General features: G+C 37.4%; 2 protein-coding genes across 11 annotated transcripts in view; both read left to right on the top strand.

Moving 5' to 3' along the window:
* Positions 1–15,182, top strand: part of atxn2 (ataxin 2) — a 35,329-nt gene extending 20,147 nt beyond the window's left edge. For 2 of the 10 annotated variants that reach the window (XM_079605844.1, XM_079605835.1), the window contains 14 exons: positions 282–461; positions 562–669; positions 1,918–1,988; positions 2,061–2,410; positions 2,644–2,710; positions 2,883–3,023; positions 3,846–3,863; positions 7,015–7,087; positions 7,361–7,554; positions 8,285–8,411; positions 9,870–10,240; positions 10,312–10,483; positions 13,931–13,969; positions 14,510–15,182. In XM_079605844.1, coding sequence (XP_079461970.1) covers positions 282–461; positions 562–669; positions 1,918–1,988; positions 2,061–2,410; positions 2,644–2,710; positions 2,883–3,023; positions 3,846–3,863; positions 7,015–7,087; positions 7,361–7,554; positions 8,285–8,411; positions 9,870–10,240; positions 10,312–10,483; positions 13,931–13,969; positions 14,510–14,538 — 1,940 coding nt within the window. In that variant the 3' untranslated portion in view covers positions 14,539–15,182. The remainder of the gene's footprint in view (positions 1–281; positions 462–561; positions 670–1,917; positions 1,989–2,060; positions 2,411–2,643; positions 2,711–2,882; positions 3,024–3,845; positions 3,864–7,014; positions 7,088–7,360; positions 7,555–8,284; positions 8,412–9,869; positions 10,241–10,311; positions 10,484–13,930; positions 13,970–14,509) is intronic. The other 8 variants (XM_079605836.1, XM_079605842.1, XM_079605837.1 and 5 more) reach the window with 7 other exon arrangements.
* A 183-nt stretch (positions 15,183–15,365) lies between these two features.
* riok2 (RIO kinase 2 (yeast)) lies at positions 15,366–21,565 on the top strand. Its single transcript, XM_079608593.1, has 10 exons — positions 15,366–15,633; positions 16,968–17,106; positions 17,417–17,533; positions 17,695–17,870; positions 18,386–18,474; positions 18,619–18,810; positions 18,889–18,981; positions 19,060–19,485; positions 20,094–20,184; positions 21,033–21,565. Exons 1-10 carry the CDS (start codon positions 15,568–15,570, stop codon positions 21,192–21,194), a joined length of 1,551 nt encoding a protein of 516 aa, XP_079464719.1. The 5' UTR covers positions 15,366–15,567; the 3' UTR covers positions 21,195–21,565.
* Positions 21,566–21,719: the final 154 nt, after the last annotated feature.

The raw sequence follows: 21,719 nt of genomic DNA, 5'->3' as shown, positions 1-21,719 counted from the left end.
TTCAGTTCTTATTTGCTTTGCGGCTCCTTTAAATAAAGTTTTTAAAAAATCACGCATTCTAAAATCTACGTCAGAGCGTCAGAGAATCCCCGAATCTCACGGCGTCGATGGCAGGGCGGCGAGAGCGACTTTTGCCGCTCTCGCCGGCCGCGGTGTGAACGTACAGTAACGGTTCTGGATTAAAAAACGATTCTCGTTTCCCAAACCTAGATTTTAAATCTGTACCCAGTTTCAGTCGGAAACACTTCAATAATCAAAACATTTTTTCCCACTTTTCTTAGCGCACAGACCTCGTTCCCCTCGACAGAATAGCATTGGCGGAGGTGCTCCTAGCTCCTCCTGCTTGTCTTCCCCACAGGCTGGTACAGTGCCAGTAGACTCTATGACAGCTTCCACAACGGCGACTTCCCCCACAGCAGCTAACCCGGCCACCAACCTGGAAGCATCTCCAATAGAAGAGGGTTAGGACATCCCTTACACAATATGGGGCATTCGTGCTACTAATTTCCTCTGTACCGGATCTTATAACAGCCCTTTTTTCCATTTCTTTTTCTTCTATAGCCAAAGAATCAAGAGTACTAGAGACAAGACAAAATTCACCTAATGCCAACAAAGAGAATGTGAAGCCTATTGAAGCTTCTGCAAGCATCGCTCGATCCATCGGCAAGGGTGTGTACCATTGGAGATATAATTTATCATCTACAGCCAGCCGTTTTTTTATCTGAATTTTGAAGCTTTTGCTAAAGCTGTTTTTTCTGCATGTGATTTTTTTCTGTGTTGACAAAGCATGTAGAAAGCAGAAATTGCAAGTTGTCAGTATGAATTAAGGATTTGGCTTCTAAGAATTAATTTTCTTTTTCAACATTGCTGATACTGTAAATCGAGTGAGAAATTACTTTTTTAGTTTATCAAACTGAAACTAAAATCAAACACAAACTGCTATACAAGTATAGGTACGGCATATGCATTAAAGCTGTCACAATATCATGATATTTTCACTACACAAATTCACGATAATGACATTATTGCGACATCTATAGAAATTATGAAAAATAAGTAATGTTATCAGGCACATTCCTCTTTTAACTGTACAAAATTGCTGCAGACCCCTGCAGACTGGGGTCTCTAACACTTACCCCTGGTTTCACAGACAAGGCTTAAGCCTAGTTCCAGACTAAAATGCATGTTTTGAGCTGTTTTAACTGTTTTAACTGCAGATGATATCTTAAAATATGTCAGTGTCTTTGTTTTGTCTCAGGGTGCGCACCAACAATTATTTTTTTCTAAGGCACATTTATAAAAGGTACTTGCGTGTAATAATTGAACTAAGGCCTAATCCTGGCTAAACCTAAGCCCACAGAATCCAAAAAAACTGGGAACTTTTTTTGATGTGGGTGTCTAGTGATTTTGTGCGGCTGTAGTACTGTAGCTACTCGCTGCGTTGTTGTCTTTTTTTTTTTCTGTCTTATGACTGGTGTCTACCAGCATTATGGGCAGTTAACATGTCACGTCTTTTGTGTGCTTAAATTTGTTATTTTAAATGTAGACGCTCAAATAGAGAGCGACGTAATCACGACACTCAACTTCTTCGTCTTCATGGAGAACGCGGCTCATGATTGCTTTTGAAAAGAGGAGAAAGTGGCGTTTTCAGACGCGACATGTGAACTGCCATCTACTATGTTGCAGTGTCAGCCAGATAGTTATTGCCACTGGATTATTTATTATATTATATGTGTAGTATTAACACAATATCAATTCATTTTAAAAATATTTCAGAGACTGACTTTTTAAAACCAGTATATCACGACACCATTAAATCAAACAGATCTTGGTGAAAAATCTAATGTAATTGTGAATTGAATTCTTTGTAATAAGTGTGCTTTCTATAATGACTCTTTCACTTTTTGATCTTCCTAGGGCCTCTCAGCATGGCTCCAGATCACAGGAAACAAATAGATAATTTAAAAAAATTCAGTGAAGATTTTAGGGTAAGTTTTATTTCTCTCCCATTATGTGTTTCAGTAACTGCACAGTTTATTGAATCCCTTCGTCATTTATAGTTGCAGTCTAGCTCAAATTCAGATGCAGTTTTTGATCCCATGGTGAACAAGACTTCAAGGGACCTTGGAGTAAAGCCAAGCGATCAAGCAGCTGAGAAGAGCACAGTAGATTCAACGGGACCCAAAGTCTCCATGGAGTCCGGCGTTAATGAAGAAACCTCCACTTCTGTGAGCGTCGCCCTAGCAGGAAGTAAATCTGGTACCCCTTTACTCTCTCCTTCCTCTGCTGTACCAGAGCAGAAACGAGGGCCTGATGTGACATCTCAGGGCGTCCAGACCACCTCGCCTCTGGCCAACACTGCTGCAAAAGATAAGGATGAGAAGGAGGAGAAGAATGACCCTGTAGCAGAGTGAGTCAGCAGAAGAAAATAAAAAGGCTGTAGCATTGGCAGTGTGATTCAGTGACAGAATTCATTGTCAAAATGATAAATTATTTTGATCAAAAGTATAAAGAGACTTAAAAGAGTCTTTCTCAGCAACATGATGCATGCCAGTAATAGATTGTATTGCTCATTCCTCTGAGAAATGTTCTTGTACTATACTAAATAAAACCATGTTGATTTATTGTTTATGCACTTTTTAGGAGTGTTCGAAAATCTACTCTCAATCCCAATGCCAAGGAGTTCAACCCAAGGGTTTTTTGCTCCCCTGTAAGTAAATCAGTTGTTTGTTTTGTTTTGTCATTAAATTAACTCAACATATTCCCCAAAATATGTTTTTTCTGTGACAAAATATATTGTACCTTAAAGTCAGGCCATTTTGACAAACTAATATAAGATAGAAATGTACGTTCATACATTTCCTTTTAAACTGTTTCTTCAGCCTAAACCAGCAACAACCCCCACTCTGACCCGGCCTCAGGGTCAGCCCAGCCCTTCCATCGTAGTACAGCAGCCCCCTGCCGTCTATGGCCAGACCATGTTCCAGATGTACCCTCTGACCCCTGTGAGCCCTGGCGTTCAGGTGAGCACCATTATATGAACCCCTCTTGTCAGTTTAATCTAATTCGTTCTGTGCATGAAAGCCTATGTTTGTACTAAAACATCAAAAAGACATTTGTTTTTATTTTCATTCATGTGCCAAGCTCATTGATGTCCTGATTGTGTTCATACTTCAGCCATATCTCCTTTACTTCAATTTGTCTGTTGCATTTGTAAAGTGTCTGCGTGTGTGACCCATCAGATGATTGCTCAATTGATGATTATGACATGATTGCAGTTTTAATTTAATTCAGTGAGAAGGGCCAGTAATGGCCTGTTCATTCTAAGTTTGGGTTAAATAAATGGCATGAACGTTTCAGAATTCTGTGTAAATGGTTCATAGGTGTGCACTGGTTTATTGTACAATATTGTGCAAAAATGTGGACTTGGTGTGAACAGACCTTAAGATCCAAACATGATAAAGTACAGATGGTAGCATGGTGTAAACCTTTGGAAGAAGCTCATGGTTCATCATCAGCCCAAAAAATTGCACCACACTGATGTTTGATAATATATTTACTAATTTACTTTTCTTTTTTTTCTACTGACCAAAATAAAAGCTTTACTTTTTTTGATATATTGTGGTGTAGAGTGGAAAGATGCATTTTAGTAAATGCTAAACCCAAAAGCAAGTTCAGTCGTTCATTTTTTACTTTGTAGCCTCTCTTAAGAATACGTTGATTCATCTTTAGTTACTCACATGTTCTGTGAAAAATTATCTTATTATGCTGAAAAAAGCAAGTGATAATCACACTAAAGACTGGTTCTTTTTGTTTCTTTTCCCTCTTTCCTCTCTCTCCATTAGAAAAGCATTATCTGGAAGGTTTGTGCAATTCTACGTTTTTTTTTCTACTTAAAACGTGTTTGAGATTTTTGCCTGCATAACTGACCAGCAGATCTTGGTTTGCTCGTTTCTTACTGCTGATCAGTTATTATTATACCATGGTCTGTCTGAATTCTCATTGGTTGGAAGATGTGCAATACAACCGTTTAATGCACCGGTAGTTCCTAGTCAGTTGAATCACCGCTCTATGCGCTTTTTTCATTGAAGCACACAGACGCATAAATAATTTATATTGTTTACATTGAACAAGCAAACTACACTCGGAGATCGCGCTGCACACACAGAAAGATTCTGGAGCACAGAAACTTACACTGCCCTAGGGCTGGGCGATATGGCCTAAAAAAAAAATCCCCGATTTTTTCATAAAAAATCCGATTTACGATTTAAATCGATTTTTTCCCCCCCTATTTAAAATCAATCTGCAGATGACAAATAAATTGTTCAAAACAAGTTTTAGCTTTATTTAATTATATAAAGTGCAATCAGAAACAACAAGCCAAGATGGCAGGCCCTGCCTTTGTAAACAGTGAAAATGTAACATAACATAACCTAACATAACATAAAATGGGTGTAAATGTAAAAAAAAAAAAAAAAAAACCTTGCATCAGTTGGTGACTAAACAGAATTGTATTAAGTTTAGTGACAACACAATGTTTACATGGTACACTGACTGTATACTACTGTTTTTATTAGGCTATTGCTTGACACAAATTTCACAATTTCAATTCTTGTGATTTGATTCTGATCTTGATTCAATATCGATTCCTTTGGATAAATATTAGGTACAGTAGATACATTAATGTGTTGTTAATTTCTCTCTCCCAAAAAAAAGGCACCTACTGTAAACATACAGAGCCCTGTCAGCTGGTATTATTATTAAAGGTTAAAAATAACATCTCAAATTTATTTTAATGCGTTTTTTATAATGACAACGTTATAATATTTTAATGATATAGGTAAAAATATAATAAAAAAGTTATATAGTTATCATATTTGGCAAAATACTCCTCTCTACAGACAATTGTTTAAGTCCAACTAGAGTGCTCTGGTCATTAAACGGCTTTCCTGAGGTTAACGTTACCCGACTGTTCTCCAGCTGTTTATGGACCTCTGTCCGCGGTTGAAAAACACTTGGTCGATCGTTTTTATTACATTTCGGTAAGTTGAACTGTATCTTTCAAATGACCTATTGATCATTCGTGTTTATTTATGTTAACTAAGTTAGTAGTAACAGATGATCGGTTCACGTGCTGCTTGAACTGAGATCTGTCACGTCACATTTACAAGCACCAAAACGGTGTTTATGATTGAATTCTGTAATTAAATGGACAGAATCTGAGAGCTGAGAATTTGTTTTATATCAATAGTACCGTAAGCTTCTCTTTCGGTGTCAGTCTCCTCTTTGCTTCGCGATTTTCTCTGCGTGAGAAAATGGATGTGTGGCGTGAGAGCGTGTGGAAAGTGACAACTGCGTGAGTCTCACGGTGAATGCGTGAGAGTTGGCAGCCCTGCAGACTCAGTTTGTAAATGTTTTTGGCGGGTGTGCTTGTGCAGCCACGGTCTTGTTCATTTGCCATGTTGTTTATGTAGCTCTATGGCAAACGCGCTGAGCGCGTTCGGAACTACGGGAGCCCAGAGGGCGCGTCGGCGGATATTATAGAGAAAACCGATTTTCATTCAAACACATCGATGTACACTACACACTCGAGTTAATCGATTAAATCGATTTATCGCCCAGCCCTACACTGCCCTGTGATTTTCATCAATAAAATAGATTTGCTACTGAATCGCTACATTATATTTCTCAGCACTGTCGCTGGTTTTGAAGTAATTAAACTCACAGCTTCGTTGTTAATAGAGTGAGAGAGATGCTGAACAGACGCATCTCTCTATAATGATTTCAAATAAATGCTATAATTAATTTATTGTAATAAATGTAATCTTACAAACTTTATCTCTGTATCTGATTCAAAGCGGGCAGAATGTTAGATCTAACAAGTCGTACGGAAATAACCGTAATTTTTACCCTTCCGGTCAAATATTGCACTGCAAACATCAATAACAGCTTTAAGTGGTCAATGCTGGCAAAAGACCATGGTATAAGCGGGATAATCCACGGCTAGCTGTGCATTAAACGATTTGAATGCACTCCGCGGAGGCTCGCGTCGGGTGGTTCTTTGCCGCAATAGTTTAATGCACAGCTAGCCGTGGATTATCTCTTATTAAAATTTCCATACTGTTGTCAAATTTTTTTTTTTTTTTTACTCATTACATTTTAGTAGGGCTGTGAAACGATTAATTGCGATTAATCGCATCCAAAATAAAAGTTTGTGTTTACATAATAAATGTGTGTGTACTGTGTATAATTATTTTGTATATATAAATACACACAAGAGCATGTATATATTTAAGAAAACGGTGTTATTTATATATAATATAAATGATATATAAATCTATATACATGCAAATATTTCTTAAATATATACAAGCATGTGTGTGTACTGTGTATAATTATTTTGTATACATAAATAGACACATTTATTATGTAAACAAACTTTTATTTTGGATGCGATTAATCGTTTCACAGACCTAATTTTTAGCCTACCTTAACAACTAAGATTTTTCAGTTCTCTGAATGAGCTTTTTTCTTTTTCTTTTTTACTTCAAAATTGTTATCAAATTTTGCTTTTACATTTTCCTTATTTTTTTTTATTATTTTTTTTTGGTTCTGTTAGACTGAGCATTGAAGCTTTGTTTGCATGAACTCTTGACCAGAACAGGAAAAAGCCAGAACGTTGTGTGGATTTATGTCAAGTCTTTTTTCAAAAGCATTGATGTGTGTATTTCTCATTGTTTTTAAAACCCCATCAGCAGTAGAGGCGAACAATTTTCTGGGTCTTTGAGAAACAGAGAATGAGGGGTTCAACATTGATCTAATTTGTACAAATAGCTTTTTCCTGTCAGCGCTTTGAGACAAGAAGAGAAAGTGCTAAAAGTAAATTACAGAAGTGATCAACAGAATATGATACATGATAGTCTTAAGATGCATTAAGCAAGTGACTGTGAACTAAGTAAAAACTCAGTACATATATGTAATTCTGCATCTCAAGTTCTGCTCCTCATCTTTTAGCCTCCAGCCATGTACCATGTTCAGGTTCCTCATATGGCCATGAACCAGAACAAGCCCTACAGACCAGGTAAAGGTGAGAATCCTTCTCTCTCAGTGTGCATGCTTTTTAAAGCTGCTTTGTTAGTTAAGACTGTTTTGCATCCTGTAGTCATGAGCTTTTTCAATGTGACTTAATTACACTATATATTCTTGTGTATTGAGTTTGTATATTGTTTGCCGGTCTGTGCATTTAGGAAATACGATCTGTGTAAAATAGTTTTTTTTTTCATGATGTTCTCTCAATCTCTAATGATTTAAGGCAAAATGCCCTTTTCATTCTCTCTTCTTTTGCTGTATCTGCTTGCAGTACCGAACATGCCACAGCAAAGGCCAGACCAGCATCACCCACCTGGGACCTCTACAATGATGCATCCAGCTACAGCTGCCGGGCCGCCCATCGTGGCACAGAACCCAGCCTACTCCACCCAATACTTTACTTGTAGCCCCCAGCAGTTTGCTAGTCAACCTCTGGTACAACAGATGCCCCACTACCAGTCCCAGGTACAGTGACTTTAGAGATCTAATTTCTAACAAGGAATTACTAAAGCAGAGTAATAAAAGATGAACACAACCAATAAATTATTATTTAAAAAAAAGATTAACCCTTTGTCTGAATATGCTTTCGTCCCTACTAACCTCTTTACTAGTAGGCAGTACATGAAATTAGTATGTTAAAATTTCTACTATAAAACTGTGAGTGAAAAGTTCCTGAATGGCTGAATACCTCCATTGAGATTCTGAAGTTTGCATCCAATGGACACTTAACGATTTCATATGGCTACGTAAGAGGAGTTGTGAATGGCAGTGATATAACTGGTGCTTTAGGTCACATGACAAAGCCAAGATGACGGATGTAGCACGCCCGGATTTCGTTCATACTATATAGACTGTACTTTTTTTACTGTTTGCTGAAAAGATACCAATAAACAACGGTGGGAAGTTTAGGAATCTTTGATTATTTTGCTTAAAACATTGTTCTGGTTTGTTTGGATACTCTGAATGCTTTTAAAATCTGTTCTATGATTGAGTGATGTCATTGAATGAACTGGATAACATTTGGACAGATTATTTTCCCCATTATACAAGAAAAACGCATACAAGGTTGTTGTTTTTTTTTCTTGAAGAAAATTCTTAAAGGTACTATCTTGCAGACCATTTACTGTTCAACCGTTCTTGTCTTAAACAAGAAAAGTGAAAGGGATTAATATGATGCTTGGTTCATGTGTTTCAGGCCCAGCATGTGTTCAGTCCTATGATTCAGGGCAGTGCGAGGATGATCACACCTCCTGGCCACGGTCAGCCTAGCCTGGTCTCTTCATCCACCAATCAGTATGGTGAGCAGACGCATACTATGTATGGTAAGAACTCCCCCAGCACAAAGACTAAGTTTTGACAGCCCACAGTTTTTACAGTCACTTTTGTTGCCTCCTGAATAGCTTGAAGTTACAGAAACCAATGTTGGTCTTTGTAATGTGCCACACATTCATGACTTGAAGATTCACCCCAAAATGAAAATTCTGTCATCATTTACTCACCCTCATGTCGTTCCAAACCCGTAAGACTTTCATTCGTTTTCAGAACCTAAATGAAGATCTTTTGGATTAAATCTGAGAGCTTATTGTCCCTCCATCGACAGCTTTGCAACTACCACTTTGACAAAGAGATCGTAAAACTAATCCATATGAATTGAGCGGTTTATTCCAAAATTTCTTAAGAGATCGCTTTATTTAGGCCAATTCACACCGCATAGAGTAGACAAACGCTAACAAACATGTTTGTCGGGTTTTGTCGGATCAGTGCGTTACCCCAGTCTGCGTCTGTTGGTATTGGTCAGAGTTTGTTTTCACCTGACTGAATATGTTCAATCAGCATTTGTCGGTTGGGGCAGTGTAAACATGACAGCTATTTTTCATAAAATTCTAAATCCAACGGCCAACTTGTTTGTTGGTGTTTATCTGTGCAGTGTGAATTGGCCTTATGATGAACAGATTTAATTTACCGGTAGGCTTTTATTCACATTTAAACATTAATCAGCTAACATAAACAGAAGCTCAACTGAACCTGCTTCACGCACGAAAACTTTATGAACTTTTTTTGAAGCGTCAAAATGGTATTTGCGTAGCTGTCAATGGAGGGACAGAAAGCCCTCCGATATAATCCAAAAGATTTGTTTTCAGAAGATTCTTACGGGTTTAGGGCTGGGCAAAAAAAAAAAAAGATTTTAATTAATCGTTTTTTTTTAAATGTGGTCGATTCAAAATCGATTCTCAAACGCATTTGAAATATAGAGTTGGGTTCTGTTTTAATGTACCCAAGTGTACCTGAAATATAAGAGTTTAATATACAGGTTTGTAGCTTTTCATTTCTTTTTATTAATTAACCACTTGTAAACTTATGTTCACTGTTCTTTTAAATTTTTTTTTATAAATATAGGATTTGTATTAAATCTATATTCATTGAGTCGAATCGAAATTGAATTTAGAATCGAAAATCGAATCGAGATCGAATTGAATTGTAACATCTGAATTGATACCCAGCGCTAGTTTGAAACGACATGAGGATGAGTAATGTCAGAATTTTCATTTTTGGGTGAACTAATCCTTCAAGGAATAAAGGGAAATTAGATGTAATTTTACTTAAATATAAATGTTTTAGTGATGGACTGCTCATCCTCCTGTCATGTTTCTTCTTGTTGCAATTCATTTATTATATCTTTCTTTTTGTTTTTATTTGTTAACAATCACATTCACTGAATTTACTTTATCAAACATAACTGGTTTTAATTTTTTTTAAACACACTTTTTTGTGTGTTTCAGTGTCACCTACCCCTATTCCTCAGCAGTTTCCCCACCCAAGCTCCTCCCTGCACCCTCATCCTCAGCACCCTCAGCCCTCTGCCACCCCGACAGGACAACCGCAGCAGGGTAACCAGCACGGAGGCAGCCATCCGGCCCCCAGCCCCGTTCAGCATCCCCAGCACCAGGCTGCACCCCAGGCCATGCACCTGGGCAACCCACCACAGCAGCAGATGTACTCTGCCCTGGCACCAACCCCGCCCTCCATGACCCCCGGCCCCAACCCTCAGTCCCCTCAAGCCAGCTTCCCCTCTGCTCAGCAGACCGTCTACATCCACCCACAGCAGGTGCAGCATGGGTACAACCATAACCATATGGCTCATGTGCAGCAGGTGAGTCAGACACCAGGATTATAAAAATACTAAAAATACTCAGAGGATATTAATTCACTATGTCTCTAAAGGCACACATGCAGTCAGGGATGGTGCCTCAACATCATGGCAATCCTTCCCACCCCACTATGATGTTGATGGCCACACAGGCTCCTACTGGCCCCCAACCTGCGCTGCCCCAGGGCACTCTCAACCCCATCCCTGTGTCATCAGCCACACACTACTCCTACACTCTCACCCCTGGTAAGAGCCTTTTTCAGCTTAACTGAACACATAGAGAATAAATAAAAAATATATAATAATATATATATATATTATTATATATATATATATACCTATACAACCCTCTACGCACACCTTGGCAATAGAATCGCCATTGGCTAGTATATTTTTTTGTTTACTCACCAGACATAGATAGATAGATGGATGGATAGATAGATAGATAGATAGATAGATAGATAGATAGATAGATAGATAGATAGATAGATAGATAGATAGATAGATAGATAGTAGGGGTGTAACAATATATCGTGCCACAATATATCGCAATACAAAAATGCAACAATACGTATCGTGGATAGTGACAATATGTATCGTGGATAGTTCACCCAAAATAGAAATTACTGTATAAGAAAAAAATCATGTTTTCAGAGTTTTAGTGTCAGTACTACATTAAAATACTATATAATGTTGATTATAATGTATAATAATGCAATGGTCAGCTTCAGAATCATGAATATTTTTATTCTGGTGTGACCATTGTCCTTGAATTACAAGCACCAAGTCCAAACCTGTTCATTTAAACCCACAATGTAATATCAAAGTTAGCATTTTAATCAACAGTACATTTTTTGTTAACCTTTTATCATATGTCTTGGGAGTATCGCAATAATATCGTATCGTGAGTTCAGTATCGTGATATATATCGAATCGTGAAATGAAGGTATCGTTACACCCCTAATAGATAGATAGATAGATAGATAGATAGATAGATAGATAGGCTGATTTGGTGGAATATCTATCTATCTTGGTAAAATAGCACACTTTCTAAATATCTGTATGTACACTCTTAACATCAGTCAATCAAGCATTATATTTTGATTATATGATAATCAAGCACTATTTAATAATATAACTTTAATTAGAACTAAAACTAGGTAACCATGTATGAATGCATAGTTGTCTTTTTAACAGAAAAAAATAGATTATAGTAATTATTCTAAAAAGATAATAATACTTGTAACAATATACAGTGCATCTGGAAAGTATTCACAGTGCTTTACTTTTTCCACATTTTGTTATGTTACAGCCTTATTCCAAAATTGATTAAATTCATTATTTTCCTCAATTCTACAAGGAATACCCAATAATGACAATGTGAAATAAGTTTGTTTGAAATCTTTGCAAATTTATTAAAAATAAAAAACGAAATCCTACAAAAATAACATGTACATAAGTATTCACAGCCTTGGCTCAATACTTTGTTGAAGCAGCTTTGGCACTAATTACATCCTCAAATCCTTTTGAGTATGATGCTCCAAGCTTGGCACACCTATTTTTGGGCAGTTTCTCACATTCTTCTTTGCAGAACCTCTCAAGCTCCATCAGGTTGGATGAGGACTCAGTCCACAGACATTTTCAGATCTCTCCAGAGATGTTCAATCGGTTTCAAGTCTGGGCACTGGCTGGGCCACTCAATGACATTCACATAGTTGTCCTGTAGCCACTCCTTTGTTATCTTGGCTGTGTGCTTAGGGTCGTTGTCCTGTTGGAAGATGAACCATCGCCCCAGTCTGAGCTCCAGAGCGCTCTGGAGCAGGGTTTTTTTAAATCAAGGATGTCTCTGTACATTGCTGCATTCATCTTTCCCTCAATCCTGACTAGTCTTCCAGTTCCTGCTGCTGAAAAACATCCCCACAGCATGATGCTGCCACCACCATGCCTCACTGTAGGGATGGTATTGGCCAGGTGATGAGCGGTGCCTGGTTTCCTCCAGACATGACACTTGCCATTTAGAGTTCGATCTTTGTTTCATCAGACCAGAGAATTTTGTTTCTCATCATCTGAGAGTCCTTCAGGTGCCTTTTGGCAAATTCCAGACGGGCTGTCATGTGCCTTTTACTGAGGAGTGGCTTTCGTCTGGCCACTCTACCATACAGGCCTGATTGAAGGAGTGCTGCAGAGATGGTTGTTCTTCTGGAAGTTTCTCCTCTCTCCACAGAGAAACGCTGGAGCTCTGTCAGAGTGACCATCAGGCTCTTGGTCACCTCCCTGACTAAGGCCCTCCTCCCCCGGTCGCTCAGTTAGTAATCTAGGAAGAGTCCTGCTGGTTCCAAACCTCTTCCATTTACGGATGATGGAGCCACTCTGCTCATTGGGACCTTCAATGCTGCAGACATGTTTCTGCACCCTTCACCAGATCTGTGCCTCCATACAATCCTGTCTGGGAGGTCTACAGACAATTAATTGGACTTCATGGCTTGGTTTGTGCTCTGACATGCACTGTCAACTGTGGGACCTTGTATTGACAGGTGTGTGCCTTTCCAAATCATGTCCAATCAACTGAATTTACCACAGGTGGACTCCAATCAAGTTGTAGAAACATCTCAAGGATGATCAGTGAAAACGGGATGCACCTGAGCTCAATTTTGAGGGTCATTACAAAGGCTGTGAATACTTGTGTACATGGGATTCTCCCATGGTTTTTATTTTTAATAATAAATTTGCAAAGATTTCAAACAAATAAATTTTTTACGTTGTCATTATTGGGTATTGTTTGTAGAATTTTGAGAAAAATAATGAATTTAATCCATTTTGGAATAAGGCTATAACATAACAAAATGTGTAAAAAGTGAAGCGCAGTGAATACTTTCCGGATGCACTGTACAACGAACTAAGGATTGATGAGCTACTGGGTCCTTGAATATTAATCACGTCATTAGCATTTGTCAAACTGATTTGCTGAAATCAAAACAGGGACGGTAATAGATGAGCTCCAGCCAATGAGATTACAGTTTGCGCAATAGTTCTGCCCACTACCGGAGAAACCGGCATATCTTCTGCTTGTTCTTAAAAGCTGAATAATTCCAAATGAACTGTTGTTTTGACTGAAAAATACAACAAAGAATATAATTTACATGTAACGATTGATTCTGCGTGGTATGTAAGACTCTCTTTTTTTCTGCGTGTGTGTGAAACACCACACATTTAGCAAAGCGACGGCAAGTTGAGTGACAGTACACTAGTTTACGGTATGTCAAATACAGGTACCCTGGCCTGCACATCCATTGAGCTGCATTGAAGTAGTACAGAATCTAGAGATTGCGTGACAGTCAGTGTTTTGCGAGTGAAAATATATCTATGCTAAACTTATACTTGGCCTCTAACACACATTCAGGAGTAAAATCTAAGAATTTATTTGCCGTCGCCCAGGGTGAAGATTTATTCGCATATGCAAGTGATTTACTTGCATTGTAGAGGGTTGATATATATATATAAGAAACATTTATATAATAGTAATCACATTAATATTATTATTATTTTGTATAATTATTTTGTCATATCTAAAAATAATAAATATTGCATAACTATGTTTGTTTTATCTAATTATTAATAGTATTATTATTACGTTTTTTTGAATTAACAAAATAATAAAATACTTTTTTTCCCCTTTTTTTATTGAAAACAAAGATCTAAGGTTCATCATGGGTGTTACAATGTCAGGTCACAGTACGTTTTCAACATACATCTTGATATACAATATAACATTTCTAAATGTATATACATAATTCATTTTCCCCAATACTTGCTACATTTTTTTTTAAATTAATTAAATGTGAGTCTTTCTATACAGTATATCTCAGTTAATTATGGCTTTCCTACTGGCTACTACTATAGCTTTCCCACTACTATACTAGTATTTTTCCTGGTCTAAAACAGTTTTTGCTATTTTCCCGAGGTGCAATGTAATAAATAGTCAAACTCCACTAGTATTTTTTTTTTCAATTTCAACCACCACCTATTGCCAATAAGTTTTCAGGCAGGCCCCAAAAAAAAAAAAAAAAAAAAAAAAAACGTTCCACATTCCATATAATCTTCAAACCAACATTTTGTTGTCTTTTATAATTTATGCATTTGAATATATAGTGATCTGAAATTTCTGTTTTGCCTGTAATGTTGACTTGTGATGTTAACTGTTGTACATGTGTATTTAAGTTTCTCTGTTAATTTTGCAATCAAGTGTGTAAAATAAATCATTGTGTGTTTCAGTGCAAGCTCACCATCAGCAGCAGATGTAGAGGATGAAGATCAGAGAACAGCAGTCGAGTTGAGCGGCTCCTGGTCCTTGCAGAGCTATCTGGCCCCGCCAACCAATCCTTACCTTTCTCTAAACACCCCCCTAAATGGCCACGAGAACCTCTATCATGCTGCTCTACTGCTACCCACCACCAGTGATTAAGAAACATTAACAGCAAAGATGTGGTGAACTGTGGCTTTTTTTTTGTTTTGTTTTTTTAAAGAAAAGAAATACAAGAGTTTTAACGAGGAATCATTTTTCACGTTTCAGTGACACTAGAACTCTTGCAGTGGGTCCTAACAATAGCAAAAAAGCCCAGAAGAGTGAGAAAACTGTGCATAAATAACTGGAACATTTCGTCTGCACCTTCTAAGTTAAAGATAATTCTTCCGTATATTGACAGTATTAACATTACTGTTAAATGCTGCTACTATAGCTGTGCTCAAGACCTTGGGGTAAATCAACACCAACAAAACAGAATGGTTGTAACCAAACTAAACACAAGAAACTTCCATTAATGAAGATGTTCGGCAAAAAAATTTCAGATAAATTATTTATTAATTTAATCTGACAAAACCCCATTTGACTTGACCGTTATAAAACTGTTAAGTTAAAATAACTTTTACTTTGTAGATAATATAAATGAATAAAAAAAAAAAAAAAACATAAAAAAAAGTTTTAAAAACTTTAACACGTCTCGACTGTTTTATTTTGTGTCATTTGTTATTTTACTTGACAAGATTCGAGGTCCTGCTTAAGCTTTAAATATTGTTGATATGCTCGTATTGTGGATATGTTACAAGTACATCAACGGCTTTGCAAAGCGGCACATGCAATTCTACTCCAGGCCGCCAGGAGAAACACTGACCCGTCAACTTCAGGGATGGGAACGTCAAAACACTGTGCTCTTCCGGTTTGAACATGTGGAATGGCTGGTTGAGGTTGAACTAAACACTTTTTGCTAAAAAGCAAGACATTTGCAAGATAAAGAAACCTTTATAAAAAATTAGGTGGACACGTGTTTGGCATCATGGGCAAATTGAACGTCGTTATCCTGAGGTATCTGTCCAGAGATGATTTTAGAGTCCTTACAGCGGTATGTATCCAATCTGTTTACATACATTTTTCATCCTGCTGTATTTTTAACAACCATTGAGCTAAAGACGTCTGTGTCAATCAAAATTAAGATTCTCCCTTTAACTAAATGCGTATTATAAGTTATATCATGGCATAATGTAACATTACAGGGTTGGACAATGAAACTGAAACACTGACCACTATTGTATTGGATGTTTCACGGCTATATTCGCGGCCTGGTGGCCATAAGAGTGTGAAGGTTGTCTTGGCAGAGCAATCGCCCAGCTGTACATAAAATACTGCAATTCACACAACACACCGGGAGACACATCAGTTCAAAAGAGGACATATTGATGCCGTGCGTCTCGCTGGCTCATCTGACCAGGACAGTAAGTCTTTGTGGTGTATTGAGAGCTATGGTATTCAGGGTAATGTCGGCATACAACACATACTGTAGTAGGACAAACCATTCACATGCATAAGGAGTAACTGTCGAAGCAAGAGAAAGGGATGTCCAGGCAGGTACTAACCCGGATTGTATCCAAAACACAACCGCACAGCTGCCAAACTCACTGCAGCATTAAAACACTCTCTTTCCACCATGAAACAGTTCGTCTGGAGCTTCACAAAGTCAATATTCATGGTCGGGCTGTTATTGTCAAACCTTTGGTCACTCGTGCCAATGCCAAACGTCAGTTTCATTGATGCCAACAGTGCAAATCTTTGGCTGCGGACAATGTGAAACATGTATTGTTCTCTGATGAGTCCTCCTCCACTGTCTTTTCCACATCTGTGGGAGTGACGGTGTGGTGAAGCTCCTAAGAGCCAATACACAGCAAAACTTGTGACCGAATAGTTTGAACATGAAAGGAAAGTTGAATATCAAACAAACCTGTCATTTTGAGGTATTTTGGTCAGAAAACATTTCCTTACCTGTCCACTGTTCTGAAAGAGGAATGGCTCAAAATCCTTTTGGCCACTGTGAATGACTTGTATCTGTCATTTCCAAGATTAACTGATGCTGCATTCGCCGCAAAAGGAGGCCCTACTACGCCATACTAATAAATTATTGTGGACTAAAACCTGGTGTTTCATTGTCCAACCCCTGTAGTTCACATTCTGTTTATGAAAATTAGTGAACCTTGTTGAATTACTGTTGTCAACTATTTCAGATAATTTAATTATATAAATTATAAACAAAATGATCACATTTCCGTTTGCTTAGTGGGAAGATAAAGATATTTGATTCATTTTGTGTTTGCTCAGATAGAAGTACAAACTAAAAGTTGTGATTATGATTCAGTGATCAAGTTTTTTGCGTTATGCCATTATTTTTTTCTTCGGGGTGCACAGGTGGAAATGGGCATGAAGAATCACGAAATCGTCCCAGTGAATCTGATTGCGTCCATTGCCAGTCTCAAACATGGAGGATGCAACAAAGTTTTGCGGGAGCTGGTAAAACACAAACTGCTGGCCTATGAACGCAGCAAAGGTAAATGTGTTCGGCTTAACACTGTAACAAATTAATTATTTTTTATTTACTTATTTATTATTTTATTTTTATACATTTATCTTTATTTGTTCATTTACTTCTTTAATGCATTTCTTCTTTTAAAATGTGTAAATTGAATGTGTATATGAAAGGGTGTATGTTTGTGTACTTGTTCTGTGGTTATAAAACAAGAAAAGGACAACAAACATATTGGGGGAAAAAAATGTGTTAGGCTTGATATCATCCTTCAGTTTCATTCAGTAATGTTTTTGTGGATGAGTGCAGCTTTGACCATGTTTCCTCACTGTAGCTGTGCAGGGGTATCGGCTGAATTACGGCGGCTATGATTACCTGGCATTGAAGACATTTTCATCCAGGGATGTTATTTTGTCTGTTGGAAACCAGATGGGAGTTGGCAAAGAGTCAGGTCAGGATCATTTTTTTAATTAGAATTTATTTTAGGCGTCAAGAAGTCTGACACATTTTTAATGATTCATATTTTTTTTGTCCATTCTCCCTCAACCCTTGAATAGTTTCGCTTATCATAAAGGAGACTTATAATAATACTTGTTTTTTTTTATATTTCAGACATTTACATTGTTGCAAATGCGGAGGGGGAGCAGTTTGCTATGAAACTTCACAGACTGGGTAGGACATCCTTTAGAAACTTGAAGAATAAGAGAGATTACCACAAGCACAGACACAATGTGTCATGGCTGTACCTGTCCCGGCTCTCTGCCATGAAAGAGTATGCATACATGAAGGTAATATCCAAATATTCCAAGAGGATATTTTCTGTACTCTTGCTGTACTTTTTATTTCTATTTTTTATATCTATTTTATTCGATTTTGGGTTACTTCATTTGTTTCCAATATTAAAATAGTCTCATTTGTATTTGCATCCATGCCTCTTATCTGAAAATGCATTTTTGTCAAAATCCATTACGGTACATTTATTAATGTAGCAGTAGCACAATGGTTCCACTTTGTCCAAGACAATATTTGAAGGCACTGAAACTAATCTGATATGAACCTCTGGTACTTCTACTGTAATACCAAAAGATTCCCAAGTACAACGTCAGTTCAATGCTCTGCATCTTTATTTTAGTATGTAAATCGATATTTTATGTCCATTTATTTGGTATTTGATCTGCTACCAGCTGTTGCTTACTTTGATATATTAAAGCTAAATCTAACTAAATAAAGACCAGAAAACAGTAGTTCTTGTTCGGGCTAATGTTTGTCTGGATTTATTTTAAGATTCCTTGTTTTTCAACAGGCATTATATGACCGAGGGTTTCCTGTTCCAAAGCCAGTAGACTACAACAGACATGCAGTGGTTATGGAGCTCATTAATGGTTACCCGCTGTGAGTTTACCTGCACTTTGATTTAGATGAACAGGCGTGTGTATTAATCCATCTTGTACCATACTATATTTGAAAGGACATAGAAAACATTTTTTTTTGTTTATTTCTTTACTTGCGTTGACTGTTGCTGTATTCTTTACACAGGTGTCAGATTCGACAGATTCAAGACTCTGCTACACTGTACAGTGAAATCATGGAGCTAATAATCAAACTTGCAAATCATGGCCTGATCCACGGAGACTTCAATGAATTTAACCTCATGCTCGATGACAACGACCGCGTCACAATGATTGACTTCCCTCAGATGGTCTCCACCTCACATACAAATGCTGAATGGTGGCTATTTAACCTGATAACAAATGGATAATTATTTAATAATATGCACAATCTAAGTTTTTAATTGTTTTCCAAAAGGTACTTTGATCGAGACGTCAAATGTGTTCGAGATTTCTTCATCAGGAGATTCAACTACGAAAGTGAACTCTATCCAACATTCAAAGATATCAGGTAATTTTTCTGATAGCTTGCTTTATTGCATAGTCTAGACTTTATAGGCCGAGCTAAATTAAGCATTTCTCTCTACAGAAAAGCGTGTTCGCTCGATGTGGATATCTCAGCTAGTGGCTACACCAAGGAGCTGCAGCAGGATGACAGTTTGCTTCACCCTGAAGGTCCTGAGGGTGAGGGACTCAGTGGAGATGAAGACGATGACATCTCAGAGTCAGATGATGACACACATCAGGCAGCCTCAGAGGACGTTATCAGCATGGAGGAGTATAAACATGCCATGCTCGAGCTGGAAGGGCTAAAACTTAGCAAGGAGACTCCATCAGAAGAGAACGACACAGAGGAACACGAGGGAGCTCGATGTCAAGAGGAGATCCCCGCAGAGGACATTCAGAAAGAGACTGTTTCTGACATTTCCAAAGACTTGGGAAGGGATGAGGTGGAAGATGAGTGTCCTGATTTGGTTGACCTTTCTGCATGCAACAAAGAATTCAGGCCTTTCAGGTAAGGAGACCCTTATAAGTCATTTATTTTATATGATAAAATATATTGTTACTTTTTTATATCTAAAAATATTATTTTTAATATCGTAACTTGATTGCACACACACAACCATTTTCACACTGGTATATAGCTACCGTTCATATTGTGGCTTATATCCTAAAAGAGTTATCTCACCCAAAATGTAAAATTCTGTAATTTACTTGGAACAAGTTCAGTTGAGCTTCAGTTTACCATATTTTATGTTCTCTATGGATGTGTGTTGATCAATGTTTAAATGTGACTAAGTCTAAATTAAATCTGTTTTTAATTACATTTCAACTGAAATATTTGTTACCTGTGGAAAATGTAGGTTTCCTAATGCAAGTATTCTTCAAGCTGACACATCTGGTCACAATGTAACAAATTTGGTTGGAGAGCTGCAGCGGAAACAAAGATTATCTGTGAATTAGGACCTTAAATGACTTTTGTACTTTTTTGATGCTTGACACCCTGTGATTGCTGTGAACTTGAAGAATTCGAATTTTTGTGTGAAATAAAGTATTCCTTCATATAAAACCCTTACCATTACAAATGATACGTATAATCAAATGATGCATGTGATCCCACAGAGACCAATTGAGCCTTGAGAACGAGCACAGGAGGAGAACAACCAGTGAAATGAGCATGGGAAGTGTTGGCAGTTGTTCAACAATTCCACCAGTGAGTATAATAACCCTTTGAATTTCATTATGGTGAAAAATTTGCTTCCTCATTCAAAAAAGCAAGATGCAGTCAAAAGTTTTTAGGTTTGCATATATAAATAAATGTAAAGTTTTTGGATGCTATGTATACTTAGTGCAAATAGTGGCAGATACTATTTGCACCTTTATTGTAAATAAGTATATTATAAAACAGTATGCAATAATAAGAAATTCAGTGTATGTGTTTGCATTTATTAAAATGAATTCTGCCTTTTTGGGACAATACTTGTTCCTATCCCTAAATCCCTTTCCTACATTTACCCCTAACCCTAACCATGTTGAAACTGCTGATAAGTAAAGATGTCCTCAAAGGTCCAGGAAGGGAGCCATTGTTTTGAGTGTGGTAACCTGAGCGGCATGTGTCGCAGTCAGTGTTTAAGACCATCTGACCATCGTGAGGACACCACATCCAATTTACTTTAGAAAATACCAGTTTAGCACTTAATTCCCACTTTTAAATATCTAAATAACTTTAAAATATTTTATTTAAAGTAACAACTCTCCAAACTGATATACAATAGGAAAAGGGAGAAAAATAAGTTCGGAAAAAGGCGCATTCAAACTCTGGTTGGTTGCTATCCACGTCACCGCTTCTGTTTCAGATGGGTTTCTTTTGTAATTTTGTCCCGACTCATCTTGACAATGGTGGGCAGAATTATTGTTAATAGCGTCTGCCAACAGGGTGGGCTATTTGAAATTGGTGTAACAAAAAAACTAAAACAAAACTTTTTTTTACACTTTTTGCTTTCATGATGCAAGTTAGATTTATGTTGTTGTAAGTAATGAATTGGATGTGCCCCTATACAGGAAGTCATCAGGCAGAAGGTGAAGAGACAGCTCAGCAAACAGCAGAAGGCTGCTCAGAGAAGACGTCTGCAGAAGGGGGAGGCCAACCTGGTGACCAAGGAGAGGAGAGAGAATCAGAGCAACATCAAGAGCAGTTTGGATGCTGATAGCTTCTGGGGCTGAGGATGGAAGATATGACCTCGGAACTTCTAGTGTCACTTCACTTGTGTATGAAATGAATTAATAAAACATCTACATCTAGAAGCCGAGTTGTTGTTAGCCTTATTTATGTTTGAAATATACCACATAAAGGTTAGACCTGGTTTTATTTCAAATAATGGAGATTTACTACATGTATTGCATGTATTCAGGGATTTTTAAAATATGTACATGACTCAACTTTATTAAGCACTATCAACTAATCAAATATAAATACGTCTCATCTGTAATTTGCAAACCTATAGCATGGTATTGTAAATAAAATAATGTCATCGCCTTCAAACTGAAGAAACTTTCAGAATCTGTCGTTTTATTGTGTTTGTTTGTTTTGCAGCAACTACTGATACTGCAACAAAATAGTAGAAACGGCAAAACTGCAGCTGCACTAAAAAATGTTTTTTAATCAATTTTCGTACCGTGGCTCATAAGTTCTTCGCGTTTTGTCCCTTCCGGCTCACCATTTGAGGGTAGAGGGGCACGTGATCTCTG

Source organism: Phoxinus phoxinus (genome assembly GCF_949152265.1).
Source record: "Phoxinus phoxinus genome assembly, chromosome: 3".
NCBI lineage: Eukaryota > Metazoa > Chordata > Actinopteri > Cypriniformes > Leuciscidae > Phoxinus > Phoxinus phoxinus.
Note: the sequence above shows the minus strand (reverse complement) of the source record. Positions and strands in the feature narration are given on the sequence as shown.